Source organism: Stigmatopora argus, chromosome 17 (genome assembly GCF_051989625.1).
Source record: "Stigmatopora argus isolate UIUO_Sarg chromosome 17, RoL_Sarg_1.0, whole genome shotgun sequence".
Classification (NCBI taxonomy): Eukaryota; Metazoa; Chordata; class Actinopteri; order Syngnathiformes; family Syngnathidae; genus Stigmatopora; species Stigmatopora argus.
The window spans coordinates 9,597,637-9,614,434 of NC_135403.1; the positions used below are offsets into that span (position 1 = coordinate 9,597,637).

Sequence of the window (16,798 nt, forward strand, 5' to 3'; positions counted from 1 at the left end):
TGTTCCGAGGTGCATATTGTCACTGTTCAAACAAATGTTACAAGAAATTACTTGAATTAAGGAACAATCTTGACATGAATTCGGGACATTGGGGAAAAAAATCAGAACATACATTCCATGTGGACAAAATGGCATGTACAAGAGTAACTATAATGTACTAAATCTAAGCTTAATTTAAGTTGAAATTTTATGTTACCAAGGTTCTCTTATTAAAAAGGGGTAAAGAAATGGGATAGGCTCCAACACCCCCACAACCTTTCTAAGGAGAAGCGGACAGAATGGTAAAAACAGATTGTCAATCATAACAGAAAAACCTAGCATTGTGACAATTCTTCAATTCTGCAATTAAGACGCAGAGACAAAATGAGTGTGTGCAAACTTGCAGCTTTAATCATGTTGTACAGTACCATTTGGATTTGTTTTTTCCATATATTACTATCCACCCAAACCCTTTTGCTGAAACCCCCAATAAATAGAATTTCATATTATCTATGCTAATCAATATTTTTTTCAACATTAACTCAGTGGATGCTGATGTTCATCATCGAAAAGAACTGAAATCACTCAAAACGGCAATGCGTCATCAATTGAACCCAAATAAATCAGCTTTTCTCGTTTAACAGTATGGCAATAATTCAGATTAGCGTTCATCTTCTTTTTTGGGGGAGGGGTTGGTATTAAGAGTAACAAAATGCGCCCCCTACCCGACACGAGGAAACCAGCACAGTAATGAAGGCACTTCATTCTGAACGAGGAGACAAAATAACAATTTTGCACGAGAAAAATCCCCCCAAAACGAAATTCCCCCACTCTGGAACGCAAACTTTTTTTTTTTGGTAACTAAAATATGACTTTAATAGAAAAAGTACTTGTTTGAAGAATTAGAAACATGGAGTATGTACACACAGTCTTTAGGGGAGTGAGGCCCCTGGTCAGGTGGGAGGGGGGTGGTCTGCTGGGGTCCGCTCCCTGCTACCTGTCCCTCAGGTTTTGTAAGAGGCTGTAAACGTCGTCCTCCTTGCTGAGGCCCTCGAAGATAGGGAGGAGCTCCAGGAGCTCCGTGTCAGCCATGTCGTCGAACCACGACTGCACCGGCACCTGAAAGTGAGACCCTCCAGTTAAGCACTACGGCGAAAAGCAGCGCGGTCAGTCGGGCGGACTTACGGCGTTCTCGGGGTGGAAGATGTACGAGGCGGGCGAGTTGTCGACGATGATGACCTTGGCGAGCTCGCGACCCAGCCGGCTGAGGTCTTTGACGTAGTTTCCTCTGTGGAACACACAGGATTCCCTGAAGAGACGAGCGCGGAAGACCCCCCAACGGTCCAGTAGATCTGCCACGGGGTCCGCATACTGAAAATGGATCACCCAGAGGGACATTTTGTGTCATTTTCAAGCCACTTTCCGCATCAGAAGTGGACGCAAAGAGTTAAAATTGCTTAAAGTGGGGGAAAATAGACACAAAAACATGGTTGTTCCCCCAGTCTATGTCATTTGATGAGGCTATTTGAAGGAAGGGCCGACCGACCTTGGCTAAGCTGGCAGTGAAGAGGACACATTCAAAGAGCTCCCCCATCCTCTGCAAGAACTCGTCCACGTGAGGCCTCTTCAGCACGTACACCTGAAAGTAGAGTTCATTTCGAGAATAAATGGAAATATTGACAGGTTTCACAATATTTCAAATTTCCCAGGATGTGGTCCTCTGCGGATTTCTGAAGAATTCCGCCACTTCCAAGTTCAGGTAATCGAGAAGAGGCCATGTTAGATGCAGAAAGCCTATCCTGGATTACTTGAACGGGGTCGCAGCGAGAGATAAGCTCTTTCCAGGTGGCCGCAAAACATCCAAGTTCATTTCATTATTTCACAATAATAATGACACATCAGAATCTAATTTTATCATGGAAAATTGCAATTTTAAAAAATGTTTAAGAAAGCTCCGTGAAACAATAGGAAATACACTTTTACATACAATTTATATATATATATATATATATATATATATATATATATATATATATATATATATATATATATATATATACACATTTATATATATAACCCTAAAATATTTCAAAAGATAGAACAACAACGTAATGAGCTCATTAAAAATGTCAAACGAAATAATAAGGACAATACAAATGTATACATTATTAAGTATGCGTAACAGAAATTAGTATGTAAATGCAGTTATCACACAATATATTTACATAGTAACAAAACATAAACAATAGAAATGACAGATAATACAATTATAAATGCAAGATATAATTGTGAATATACAAACCGCACTTGATTAAACACAAATTATGAAGAAAATCAAAATGCAAAATAACAAATAATAGCTCAACTTCACAAACAACCACAAAAGAATCCTCAAAAAACCGAATGAATGTCTCCCAATCAAAGTGAATAGAAATAATTCTTTCCCCTCCTTGTTGTGACGCCAAACCGAAAAAGTACTAGCGCTCGAGCGCCTTTAATATGCGTGTGAGCGCGTACCTGATGAACAGTTCCATCAATCTCCACAGGAACGATGAAGTCTGCATTGCTAATGGGCTGCGGGGCACACAAGAGAGCAACGTGTGGAATTAGCAAATCGATCCCAACTGAGTGTTGGGAACACTCCCGGCTGAAAAACACCATTGAGATTTGGAGGAGGAGGTGAAAAAGAATCAGCAGCAGCAGCTTTCTAACATGAAAAGAAGGCCATGAAAGACAGAAGAAGTAGGTCGGAAAAGGGAGCTCATTGGTTACTTTTAAACACACCACACATTGTCTAATAATATACGTAATGATTCCTCTTATATAAAAGGCAATGCTTTTCTTTTTTTGTCTTGGAAGAGAGTCATCCATCTCTTAATACTCCCACTAAACATCCCTGCACACAGTTCTAAGAAATACAGTCTAAAACCCAAACAGGAGGGGGCGCTAGAACAGCTAGAAAGATACCAAATTGCCCCCCCCAACCTCCCAATCTGTCATCTGACATGCAACAGCTGCTAGTTTGGTAAAAGATATATTACATGCTGGATGTAAATATCATGCAAATAAAAATGTTTTAAAAGCATGTGTGAAATAAATAAAATGGCAAATGAATTCAAGATGAATATTTTTCAATTATAAATAGAATGTAATAAAATGATTTAGAAAAACGGTACCAGTAAATACATAAAAGTGGGATACTAACCACAAATATGGCAATTCTAATGTAAGTAAAAACGTGAAGTTCAAATAATGAGACGTGAAAGAAAGAGTCCAATTATATAACTAAGCTAAATAATAAATCAAAGCTAAAATGAATAAAACAATACTGGTGGGGATTAAAATAAAAAGCATTCTTAATGAAAACAACAAGTAAATTATGCTCAGATAAATTTAAAAAATCAGCAACCACATTTTGAAATGAACAAAATTGTAACAAAACAATAATTCAAACAAATACCATGGCTTGTGAGTGTATGAATAAATGCATTATTGTATATGATTACATAACAGCATCAAAAATATCTTTACCATCTAACAGCTGCATCAACTTTTATAGAAAATTCCCTCCTGCGGTTTGATCGTTAAAATCACACGGTAATAATACCACATGATATTTTGAGCACATCCACCGGCATTCGCATACATAACACGCAGTACAAATTTCTATACGTGTGTTATGTAACATGCCTATTTCTGTCTGCCGCCATTCCATACAAATCTCCTTTTAGCCCATCACTCAAATTTGCCTGGATTTAAACAGCTCGCTCGAACGTACGCAAAAAACCTTTCCAAAGAGACGTCAATCGACAGGAAGTTCTCCCGGCATTTCAGTTTGAGTGCTTTTGATTGATACAGTGGCCCTAAATCATTTCCTGTTGATTTATGAAGCGCCTGCATTTATTTGGTTTCATTTCTGTAAATTAGAAACTGCAGCATGAGTCAGTCGTTTGGTTTTGTTTAGTTTGGGTGACATTTGACGGCGTGGTGAAGCAAAACAGCTTGCTGGACCCTCCCGTGTGTTTTTTCCTGCGCGACCTCGTGCTGCTGGCATGTGACTGTGACTAATGGGCGGACCCACTACACTGTGCATACATCCATACACAACTGTGCTCTCATCCAAAATGAAAAACTACTGAATGTCAACATCTTGAAGAGTATATTCGTCAACGTGTTGCAATTGCTTGTCTATTGTGTTTTATTTCATACAGAATTGGACTAAAAATAAAACTAATCTCCTTTTTTCTCTGGTATTTTTCCAGATTTTTTCTTTGTCAGCATCGTTCATCTGCTCACAACGCCCACAAGGAAAAATTGTATTGTCTTGCCTCTTTTTATGCCACTGATATTTGTGCCTTGAATGCCATATTTTGCATTCTGTGTGAAATGTCTTGGAAATTCTTTTATGCATGCTTTCATGACATTCCTTTAAACTGAGCAGCTGTATTGATAATCGCTTTCTACCTACGACTGAATATCCTATGGTGAACTCACAATTATGTTATATTGTTCAAATGTATAACTGAGTATACTTTTACGGTGCCCCAATGAGTCTTGAACAGTAGATAACAATCGGTGATCAACAGAAAAGCTTTTGCTCCCATGGTGCACTGTGTAGGATAAATGCTGTAACTTCCGAAAACAAGGTTCCCTTGCACTTGAATATATTTTATAATATTTAATTAATTGCATGTTAACGACAACAATAGATCCCCAATTAATTTAAAATTTGAGCACTATGAATGCTCTTGTTTCAGTCTCATACACGATCATTCATTGCCAAACCTCTCCCAGTCCAAATGGATCGGACATCCAGTCATTTATATGCATGCTCTATGCATGCCCACATTCAAAAATGTTCAAAGGGTCACCTTACCTTGAAAGAGCTGTGAACGAGCGTCTCATCCAGGTCGATCACGACGCAGTTTCTGCCATAGTCGTCTATATTGACTTCAGGCAGGAGGAACTTTGCTGGAGTCTGCGAAAGCAACAAACACATAAATACACAATCTTGAATGAATTATGTGCTTTGTTTCATGATAGGAAACAGCAAACCACAGAAAAATGCCATTTTAGAGAAAAAAAATACATTGAAATGATATTACGTGCCACGTATTCACAAATTATTGATTTAATGTATCAATATATTTAACGCCATGTGCAAGAAAGTATTTATTGTTTGAATTATTTTGTAATGTTACTTTGTTAAGTGCCTGCTATAAGTGACCTCATGTTGACTCTCTGAATGTGCTGCCTGTGGGGACAGTGAGGGGAAAAAAAGGGGGAAAAAAATAACAACAACAAGAGGAGCGCTCGGATTTGCTGCCAAATAGGCCGCAGATTGACAGACAAGCGTGACGGGACAGATGGTACAGCCACAGGGGACACGGACGCACAGAAGCGCACGCACATTCCAAAATATATGAATCCATGATGCACTTTTTATTTATTGTAGTGGAATTGCTCCATGCTGTTATCATAGTGAATAAAATAATATTTTATCTTGTTGCATTTGGTTGTATACTAAATCTATTTTTTACATGTATACATTAATTTGCCACTCAAAGCTGATTTGCAGACTGTTGACCCATAAAGGGATTCTTAATCCTGGTCTCATTCACTCCTGTTTATTTATTCATGTTGTTTGGTATTTATGTATGCAGTCAATTTGTTGATACATGTATAGTTTCCCAATACTTCTTGCTTCACTTCTCTATATGTATTATTTAATCTTATGCAGTTGCTAGGTACTCTGTTGCTTTCAATCTGTGGTCCTAAATGTGCATATTGATGTTTTGAGATGTTATATAAATTCTTTGCCCCTGCTATATAAGTGGAATTTTCCTGTTGTGGTATTTATACATACACATTCCATTCTATTTGTGTTTTCCTCAGACCAAGCTTCCATAAAGTTTAATGACTAAGAAAACAAAGAAAATTGGCTGGGAGTATATAGGATTGATTGGAATGTATGGGTGCAAAAAAAATGGAGCTGAATGGTAAAGGACAATCCTAAAAGCAAGCAAGAGGGGATAACACAATAATAATAAGAATAATAAAAAAAATACATACACTAGGGATGGGAGTAGTCTGCACCTGGTCACACTAGAGGTAAACACAGAGAAGGAAGGAGAGGAGAGCAGTGAGCAAAGCACAACAAAAAAATCACTACTAAAACATCAATATTGTAATCAACAAATGCACAGAGAGGGAAGGGGGTGCATGTCAATAAAAAAAAACTGCTCTGGCAAATGACAAATACAGCTGGACGCTGACAAACATGCGGGAGGAGAAGCACACACTCCACTTTTTGTTGGAGGACCGCGCATTCCTCACCTCGACGCAAGACGTGTTTCGGGTAAACACGAGACGGGATTCTTATTTTGGGGCATTTGGGGGTTTTCGTGGGGGCTTATAGCACCTTTTGTTGGCTGCCGGGAACTTTAGCTTCACATGTCTACGCTACACTGGCCAAATTGTGTGCCAAGCAGAGTGTCGAGAGAGTGGGCAGGAGGGGTCAATCCGTCAAACTGAATATATAGTCCACTTTGTAGAAAATGAAAGATGATAGAATGGGCCCTCCAAAGTTATACACACCATAATGACTTTGAGTACCTCGAAACCTTAAACATAATTTATGAGAAGAGCAATTTAATTTAACCTCTTATTCTTGTAGTCAGTGTTGGGCTCAACATGAAAATTCCATCCAAATAAAATGCTGAGATATTTCAGTAAAATGATGACAAATTGTCTTAAATTATTTACTTGATTGCAAATTTAAATAAAAACTACACTTTGCTCAACTGGGAATTAGTCATTCGTGGTGGCAACTCATTGTCCCCGTATTAGAAATCCAGGTGAGTGATAAATCATGACAACACAAACATATGGTTCGTGAATAAGTCAAACAGTTAACACATGAGTTGCCATTGATAGTGATACAGATTCAATCTATTTTAACTGGGAAGAATGGCAGGTTAGAATTACGTTTCACTGCTATCCTTACCATCATACAAAAATGGCCCATATTGTAATAGATTTTCTTTTTCCACAATACAAATTTAGAGGGAGAGTGACATTTTGAATACATGTGCATTGGGGCAGTGGGCCTCTTTCTGCAAATCATGAATGGTAAACATCCTCTGAGTTCAGTGAGTTTGGAGCAGCTGGAAACACTTGCGGCTGAAAAACTAGAAAACACATCAACAAGCTCCTGGCAACAGTAAGTGGAGAGCATGCAAAGAGACAAATGGTTTTTTTGTTGTTGTTTTTTCTTCTTCTTTTTACCTTGGTAGGAGCTCCATTCTCCTCAGGAGGCGGCGGTGCCGGCAGGGCGTGCGTCTTGTTGTTGGCGGCAGGGGGATCGACGCGGTATTCATTGTAGTTTCGAAAGCAGCAGAAGAATGGACTGAAAATGCTGCGACTGCGGTGCTTCTTGAGGCTGCTGTTGGACTGGGAGACTGGAAGGAAAATAGAGGGGAATCATCTCGCTGATGTAAATTCCACAAGGAAAAGCTTGAGCGAACCTCAGAACTGTGGCATGTCAGACCACAACTTGTCAAAACATGAAAAGAAATCATGCGGGGCAAAAAATGGAAGATAATACAAGGGCCTGCTGAATCCTCAGACTTTAAACCAACAGAGCATATTGTTTTCTGAAAGGAAGTTTTAAAGGAAGTAACCATCACAAGACTGTTAATCAATTTCCTATAGTGCTTGTCCACATTGGGAGAGGCAACAATTTTGCAATTCTGTTTTTTAGCTGTCTTTTATGTACTTTAAGGAAATGGCCAAATTCTAAATTTAAATTAATTCTTTTTTCCAACAGAGGATCTTGAGACCACTTTGTGGGTCAACTTGCATGCCAGATTCTCTGTTAAAAGAGGCTGTGACTAAACTGGACTCCAAATGGCTGCGCCACACAGTCGACCAACCCGTTGTGCCGCCTTCTCTTAGTTAATGTGCTCATCCAGCCATGTGACACGCGCGGTCCAGTTATCCATGCGTGCTGAAGCCGCCTTCAGATTGACGCCTCAACCAACCCCAGGTCGCTTTGGCTGCATCTGATAGGACGTGGGCAGTCCACCATCTTTGTTCTCAGCATCTTTGTAGTCTACATGTCAATATGCATCCTTCCCACGAAGCGACTAAATATACCCTTGATACAATATTAAGTGCATCAGGACCAGTGCAGACCTGAATTGAGATCTTTATATATATTAAATATAAAGAATATACATTATTCTTCAAATATTCAATAAACAAAAATAAACTTATATATAGATGTAAATAGCGATGAAAATGTTGAAAATACAGTCGAATAACTGATGCAAATCTGGACATTAATCCATTAAATAATCCATTTTATCATTATCAATTAAAAAAAAGACACATTTGTGTAATCATTGGAGCGTTGCATTGTACATATATTGCATGCTGCATAGTATTTTAGTCAGAAATGCATTTGCGTAATGTACTTTAAAAAGTTGTAGCAATCTCCCCAGAAAAGAAGAAAACGCTGCCAGTGATGATTTGCATTTCCACGGGTGTGGCTTTGTGTGGTTTGAAAAAGGCTTCCCCTTCAATTGGCCTCACACTATTCTTCTCCATTTTTGCCACTTCGCGACGAGAAAAGTGGACGAACAAGGGCTTTCACAATGGGCGGAGTGTATACTATCTCCAACCAGCTTCAAATTCAAAGCCCCCCTCAAAGCAGGTGCACACTACGGTGAAGACACTTGATCAATTGCAGAACACACTCCCTTCCAGGGCCCTGTTACCTAACATCAACAACTGAACTCAAGCCAATCGCAGGATGTGATCAGCATCACATGATCAGCGTAACCACTGACAAGGCCGGGAGGGGGGGGAAAAGCAGGAAATTCTCCGCATTCCTGACAGGAAGAGATAATCACCCCTGTGACCCCAAGCATGGAATGACGCCAAGCTTCCAAGAGGGAGAGGAGAATGCGATCCCGGGCTTAACTCTGGCTGAGGCGGCCTTGTTTACAGTTGCTTTAAAAAGTACAAGCCATGACTTGTTTATGTTTAGCACATTAAATCGAGTTAATTATAGAGGAGATCAAACATATTATGTTTGTTTGTATTTATTGAGACCACTATGAAATCCACATGGTAACTGCTGGGATATGTTGATGGTGAGACATGAAACGTGTGAGTCAGTAAAATAAAAAAAATAAAAAATGAATAGATAATTTTTGGTTTGAATATTGAAAACAAATCAATGCAATGCCATGGAAGTATATAATTATATTAGACGTCATAATTGGGGAGCTTTCTTTACGATGGCAAAAGAAATTCATACTTTATCAATTTAATATTTACTGTTCAAATAAAATAGAAATAAAATTAATTCATTGAATAAAGAGCGACCAGACTTGTGAGACAAAAAAAATATTTAAACCATAATCTGAACAAATACTTAATATTGCTTACCTATGTATACAGCCATCACTTAAAGTACAATGAAAATATATTTTTTTAACATGAAATAATATTAATCAAACTTTAAAAATACTGTGTACAGACATTCATTCCAATGCAAATGTGTACATGTTTATTTAACTGAAATAACTTCACTTTAAAAATGACCAAAATGAGCTACTAAGTATAAAGGACCAAAATTATATTCAGAGCATCTAACGGAAAATAAATCAATTTATTCCAATCGTGACAACCTTTAATTGTTGAATATATTTTCCCCCTCCCACCTGCAATTCTCAGTTATTCCCAAATGATCTATTTTTCCACTTGGCAATCACGTTTGAGCAGCCATGCAGGTAAAGGGGTCAGCACCTGTCGGTGTGAAGAGGTATTAGTGAGAGCAGCCACCTTAATAATTCAAATGGAAAAACAAGGTTGGTTTTAAATGGCTCGCCTGTGTGTCTTGTGTACTTAATAAAGTCCAAAACAAAATACTAGTGGAGCCACAGGGATTCCAAAGCTATATTTGATGCACAGCAACAGTCCATTTAGTATGCTAAACCACATGGCCTCAGGCAGTGGGCACCATTGCAGATATCATAATCTTGTTTTTGTTGTTTGATTCTTCTTTCGTGGACATGAAGCCCATTTCTATGGTTTCTTTTTGAAGCACAACAACCTGTTTCGGACTAAATTCTTAAACTCTTTTGCACCCAAGCTAAATTGTACCATTCAGCTCACACCGATGGTATAATTGCATGCGCAGATTGACTTTAAGAGCAGTAGTTACATCAAAAAGCATCTGTGCATCAGCACAGTACACGCATACACATGCAAACACAAAATCACAGCTGAGTGAAGTCAAGTGCTTTGAGAGTCAGTCCAGTACAAAGTAGCGTAGTCGGTGAAAAGCTGTCTCATCATGTGCCACAATTCACATGCCATGGCTTGAGTTAATCGCTTCCCAATTGCTCTGGGCAACTAAAGAAAATGTTTCTGGCAGGATAATAAAACCTGATGTTCCTGATTGAGCAAGTATATGAAACAAGTAGATGGAATAAATGATTTATAGTACTGTAATAATCTCAAAAACAATATGAAACGTGAGTTGCTTTCCTCACATTTATTTTGGAGGAACAAAAATCTACTAAGGGCTTCAACCAACGAAAAAAAAAAAACCTGAACTGAAAAAACTCAATTTGACATGGGCAAGTAATGAAAGAGCTTACTTGTGTATGAAAAAAAACAAAACTTAAGCTTAGAGCTTAAGCGACAAAGAGAACATGTCAAGAAAATCACGACCAAGAGAGCTAAAGTTATTATAGTGCATTATTATTTCTTGTATAAATTAATATAATCTAGTGGTATATTGAAAAAAATACATATACAGTATGTTTTATATGATATTCATGTATAGTTACACTTGTGAAACAAACTTTGCAGAACAAAGAGAGCATAGAAGTCCAGAAAATCACAATCAAAAGAGCTCACTGTACATTTAACATGTAAATATTTATGAGAATCAAATATTTAACCATATGTTCGCAACCTGATTTTGTGTTTTGCAAAAAAAAAATGTTTTTCACGAATAAGCCCCTTATAGCCAACGTTGGATAGCTTTGTTCAAATTGGATGTGCTATTTTTACCCCCTTCATACATTTCCGAGGAGTCGGATCGGGAGATCCACAAAATGACTCGACTCGCATGCATAAATATGCGATCGGGACATCCCTAGTGACAGCTGTGTGTGTGTGTCATACGATTGAGAGATGACAGCTGCTTTGCCAACGCCAGCGATATGAAGTGGATGACTAGTGCTTGTATGTGAGGGGGTCGCGAGGATTAAACACCGAGAGCTCAAGAAAGAAATAATGAGCGCGATGAGACTGGGCTGCTGCAGTTACGCAACCAGACTGTGAAATTCCTCTCCACCCACGGAGCCGACATCCACTCTGCTGTTTTCCTGACTGACAGCAAAGATGGAAGATTGTGTGTGCCTAACTTATTTTTACAGTTGGATACTTAAAAATAGGGTGGTTGCCTTAAATATATATTTTTTTCATCTTCACATTCATGGAATCCCCCTTGAACGGGCTTTTACAAATCACAAAAGGGATTATTATTATTTTCTTTGGGAACAATTGTGCTGATGGAGTTTGGAAATTGCATTTTCTTATTTATTTTGTTGACTGATGACAGGAGTGTGCGTGGAATCTCTTCAAAGACCCAAATAGCATATTTGCACAAATTCCTCCAGCATCAAACACACTCCAAAGAGCAACACATGAAAAGAGTTGAGAGAACTACCTTCCAATCTTTCCTCCCCTCTGCGCAACTTCCAGGAAAACTCACTGTGATCATCATTGAGACTGATTCTCCTTTGAAGCAACAGCCCATTAATATTTGACTTCTGTTGTTTTGAGAAGTCGCTTTTGGGTGAAATCAACCAAAGTGTTTGAAAAGGGCCTTCAAAAACAAAGCTGTAAGCATCAAATAGTATTGCCTTTAGATCAACTATTTCCAGATGCATTGCACAAATGAGAAAAAAAAGAAAGTCTGCACACCCCTGCCAAAAAATAAGGCCATATTTTAAGAGAAAAAAATGAAACATCTTTAAATTTGATCCTTAAACAATCCAACCCAACATTTGATTGATTAAATACTGCATCTCATAAATAATTCCAATAGGCAGACGGAGCTAAAAGAGAAAATGGCGTGTTTAAGTCTGACGTGGTTATTTACAACGACAAACAAGCTTTGCACTACAAATAACAATGCAACCATTATCTTCCTTGCAGCTGAAAAAACATTGCATTATGGGACTCAATTCCATGTAAAAAGACATAAATAGCAACAATTCCCAACGGCAGGGAACGATCCCGCACATTCGGCTAACAAGCTCATCAGTCATGGAGATTACAAGACACACACGTTGGCTTCTTCTCGTACAGCTAGTTGGGATGTTAACTGGGGGGGAAAAATTATTCTACACACTCCCCACCAAGGTAGAGATAATCTTCTTCTCTGGAATAGACTCATAAATCTGGAATAAGGGCGATTGCTATTCCACTGCCTGTCATTGGGAAATCTGCAGCAGAATATTGACAATCTGGTGCAGTCCAAGGATGGGAAAATCCTGATTGACATGCAAATGCCTTCCATACTAAATAAATAAGCTTCTCAATTTAAGCACGGTGTGATATTTATTTGTTTACATTTTTTGGATAACCTAAATGTTTTAAAAAATATGCCAGGTGGAAAGAAAGCTCACGTATGTTGACAATATCTAACCTTTTGAAACTAATAAGAAAATGCAAGCGTACATCTTGAGTAGGATAAGGTTTAAAAATCAATATCAGCCATGATCTTATCGTTTTCGTTACAGCTACTCTGGTCATTTTGAATGAGATATCCTTTAAAATCAATAGTGTGCTTTGCTCCTGTGGTATTGAGGATTGAAAATTGGGACCACTTGAGAGGTTAAAAGATTATGCAGCTGTCTCCTAATCCCTCAACGACCGGGATCGAGCTCTTCGTTAAGATCGATAAAGTCCAAGAATCATCCTAAGGTCACTTGTCAAACGTTGTTGCTATGCTCCGCATACAATGGGAGAAAGTCAAATGAATTACAGTTCAGCTTCGCTCATGTTCTTAGTTTACTCCATGTGGTCCAGGGGTGGAGTTAGAAAAATATTTCTGGTGTGACGTGAAAGGGCCTGGATGTTTTTGAGGGGTGGCAAATATTTCATCATGGTAGTATAATATATTATTGAAACTTTGGACAGTTATAGAATTTTCTGGCATGATTCCATTGAGGGCCTTTGATCGATTTAATGCATGGATTGGATTAAAAGATCCGTTTTTCCCAACTATGCTTGGTGCACTCATGACCAAGTTATTATGGTCTGTCATCGTCATGTCAACCGACAGGGTTGGGGAGCTAAAAGGCTAATCTGATTGGAGTAATTGGCTCATCCACTCAAAGCTCTCCGTATGTGGAGATACAGCATTAAAAACCTCTCGAGGAGAGGAAGCCTTTTGAAGCTGGTGCGAGGGTCCGCTTATTGCACGCTGTTGCATCATTGCAAGTTGAGAAGAGAAAGAAGTGTCTGGTTAAGGTTAAAACCACCAGTGATTAAAAAAAAAAGGCAAAAACTGAGACCAGGATCAACAAAACCTTAAGGCTTCAGGTAAAAAAAGATGACAGGAACGGTTTAACACTAGTTTGGGTTTAATCGGAGACACTTAAAATGGTGGCAGATGTTTGCCGACTCTCATTTAACATGAATTTGAGTGTAAGTGTTTAACTATGATCCACACTGGTTATAAAACTGTGTTTATCGTCAATGGGGCTGTATATGTTTTAAAGTGGGCCTCGATATGGTAAAATTTGATGATTTTTCTTAGGCTCATTTTGATAGATCACTAAAGTTTTGCATTTGAAGACGGGTGGGTGTCTAGACTTAATATCCACCCTATCTCATTACGTGGATATTATAACTGTCTATTCAGGAAAGTATGTACCCAAGCAAATTATCATTCCCAGGCTTGCTTCATTTCACATCATCCATAATGCATGAAGACCGAATCTCCACCTCACCAAACATCTAATAAAACTTGCCTCCAATGACTTACTACTATGTCTCCGCTGAGAATCAAAGTGATAGGACTCTGGAAATAGCATGCTGTGAAATATTTAGTGTGTGTGTGTGTGTGTGTGTATGCATGTGGTGTGTCTAAAATAGGGGGGGTGTCTTGGTAGCCACTAAAGTTTGAATTTGTTTTTTCTTGTTTCAATACATTACACAAACTGTTAGTCAACAATTTGGTGTCACAAATGTCCCTTTTTCTACTTTTTGTACATTTCTATATTTTCTTTCTCATTTTAGCAGGCTTTTTTTCACAATTTACTTTAAAATACACTGTGCCTTTCTGTTCAATTATGCATAGACCTCATAGTTTGTGATTAGCATGAATTACTAGGAATTATGTTAAAAAAGGTTTTATCTTGGGCCAGCAGCTATCACCAGAATTCAATGGATTCTGCCGATGCCCCTCAGTTAAATAAATCTTGCACACACAACAATAGCAGGATGGAAAATAAAGGTCATGTTGATTCAGACATTAAAATTCTGTATTTTAAGTTAATGATGCCGACTGAGCAATCGCAGAGTCATGACAGCAGCTCACGTGATGCTCAGTGGAGAGAGACCACTGAAGGGTGACCTTTTCTCCGGCACAGGAGGGGGTACAACATGTGGACTGTATACTTTAGACCCCCACAGGAGACTGGGGGACAACTACGGAGAAAAACACGTGTGACGGACGAAAGAAAACCCTTATACCGCTCTCACTTTGCACAATGCAACAGCAAAACAAGTCTTGTTATTTGTGTATTAAGCAACTACTGATATTTTGTTAACCAAAACACAAAGATTGCATGACAATCACTATAAGATATTGATATTATGTGATAAAACAGAGAAGATGCAAATCAGTGCCATGTATTGCCACAATAATACAATAATTATCATCATTTAATGTAGCTACAGTATGCAACTAAAGAAGTGTGACATATTCTCCTATGCTTTGCACCCAAGCCAAAGGCAAACGTGTCCTGGGAAATGTCTGCTTTAGAGTTCCTATGCAGATTAGTGACAAAGTTAATGAAAACCGAAAATCTCTCCAAAAAACAGACCGGGGGGATTTATCACTGACACGTTGTGAACTGTAGTGCTAAAATAACAGCGAGAAACAGTGCTTTCACTTTCACTAATCCACTGTGCAGACATTGTTGGTTTATTTTGTGGAAAACCAATTGATTCTTGATGTATTCACGGATTTTTATGGACAGATTTGTGTCTTTCACTTGACTGTTGTTGAGGGTAATCAGCAGGTTGATAGTCAATGCGAGAATAATGTCTTTTTGTTAGCCCATTTATTGTGTTTTACATGAGCGTTAAACTAGTAGCACTTCATAAGGAAAAGAAAAGCTTTCATCAATTACACAACATGTTATTGACTTCTGTCTGTTTTGCAAGAAAGTGGTTCGCCTTTTTTTAATCGTTGCTCAAGAATTGACACTATGATAGATAGGTGGTTCTCATGAATTGAACTTTAAAAACAAAAAGCACATAAATCAGGAGACACCTGAAGTGAGGTACTACTGTATAGACCATTTTAAGGGTATAATTGTTAGCATGTCAGCCTTGAAATTCTACTGTTCAGGATTCGAATCTCAGTTGCTTGCTCTTTGTGGAATTTGACTGTTTTCCCTGCAAGGCTCTATCATGAAATTTTAGCCAAAAAACACCCCGCTTTTGTTCATAAAACACTAAATGAATGTGAATATTTCTTTACATCCCTTCCAAATTGTAGTCTCCAATTGTTCAAAGTCAATTGGCATAAGCTCCAGTGAATGAAAGTGCAAGAAATTGAAAAAATTGATTTTTGCATATTATCCGGAATTTTGTGAAAATAATTAAATAAAAAAAAGACTGATTTATTCACTTCTGTTACAAACGCTCCTCAAACAATCAGATGATTAATTCTCCAGCTAATCCAGGCATTGGGAAACTGTATTTGTGTGTTTATTTGCTTTATTTGGCTCCTTTTAGCGTTTTGTCAGCGGGCGACATAAACAAGGGCAGAAAGTACCCGCCCCCTGTTATAAAGGAAGCAGCTCTGCGTTAAGCAAACGACAAAACAGAGCGAAATCATTGAAATCAAGTATATATCATCAAATATAAAAGGATCTTACATAATCACAATTGACGCTTAAGATCCCGAGCGCTTGTTATTGCAGTATCCCATGTCCTCTGCACCGTGCAATATTTTACGCACGGTGGAGAGAGAGGGGAAAAAAAACAACAACATGGACGCGTGTCATAATAAATCCGAAATGTACGTCTTACCTTTGTCTTGACTCGCGCAAATGCTTTCTTCCTCTTTGGGATTTGCAACCTGTGTTATGATGGACGTGTTGTCCATGGAAAAAACGAGATGTGGTGCGCCTTCGTGGGGCTACACCGTGTTATTCCTTCAGAACATGACTGAGAAATTCAGTCGACTACACTTCCCGAGAGGCTTTGCGCTGCAGCCCCTGCATCATGACACGATCACGCGTGTGCGAGACATGGCCACAGAAAAACGGCTTGGATGGAAGTCCAAAGAGGTTCGAAAGGAGTCCGATCCGAATTCACTGCTCCCTTCCCTTTTCCACGCACACTGTATTTAGTTTTAGTTACTGTGTGGACAGCTAAGAGGCGCTATCCCCCTCCTCCTGTCACTATGGAACCACGCCCCCCAGGAAACGCCCACTATGACAGTTGTGCCCAAACTATGGCTCGGGGGCTGGAAAATTCAGATGAAACG

General features: G+C 38.7%; 1 protein-coding gene across 2 annotated transcripts; it reads right to left on the minus strand.

Annotated features, from left to right (window-relative positions):
- Positions 1-368: 368 nt before the first annotated feature.
- Positions 369-16,683, minus strand: ctdspla (CTD (carboxy-terminal domain, RNA polymerase II, polypeptide A) small phosphatase-like a). Of its 2 annotated transcripts, XM_077623932.1 has the most exons (8): positions 16,339-16,682; positions 7,267-7,439; positions 6,052-6,084; positions 4,856-4,957; positions 2,497-2,553; positions 1,526-1,618; positions 1,165-1,350; positions 369-1,098 (listed from the first exon to the last, which is right to left on the minus strand). In XM_077623932.1, exons 1-8 carry the CDS (start codon positions 16,412-16,414, stop codon positions 973-975), a joined length of 846 nt encoding a protein of 281 aa, XP_077480058.1. In that variant the 5' UTR covers positions 16,415-16,682; the 3' UTR covers positions 369-972. The 2 variants fall into 2 exon arrangements, with proteins under 2 accessions (XP_077480058.1, XP_077480060.1); XM_077623934.1 differs by lacking the exon at positions 6,052-6,084 and having other exon boundaries at positions 16,339-16,683.
- Positions 16,684-16,798: the final 115 nt, after the last annotated feature.

What these genes read in the sequence shown, in the direction of transcription:
- ctdspla (XM_077623932.1), bottom strand. Translation starts at nt 16,414, where the DNA reads ATGGACAACACGTCCATCATAACACAGGTTGCAAATCCCAAAGAGGAA. An exon ending in TCGTTCACAGCTCTTTCAAG is followed by an intron (nt 2,554 to 4,855) that starts GTAAGGTGACCC and finishes TGTGCCCCGCAG; the next exon opens with CCCATTAGCAATGCAGACTT. An exon ending in TTGATGGAACTGTTCATCAG is followed by an intron (nt 1,619 to 2,496) that starts GTACGCGCTCAC and finishes CTCTACTTTCAG; the next exon opens with GTGTACGTGCTGAAGAGGCC.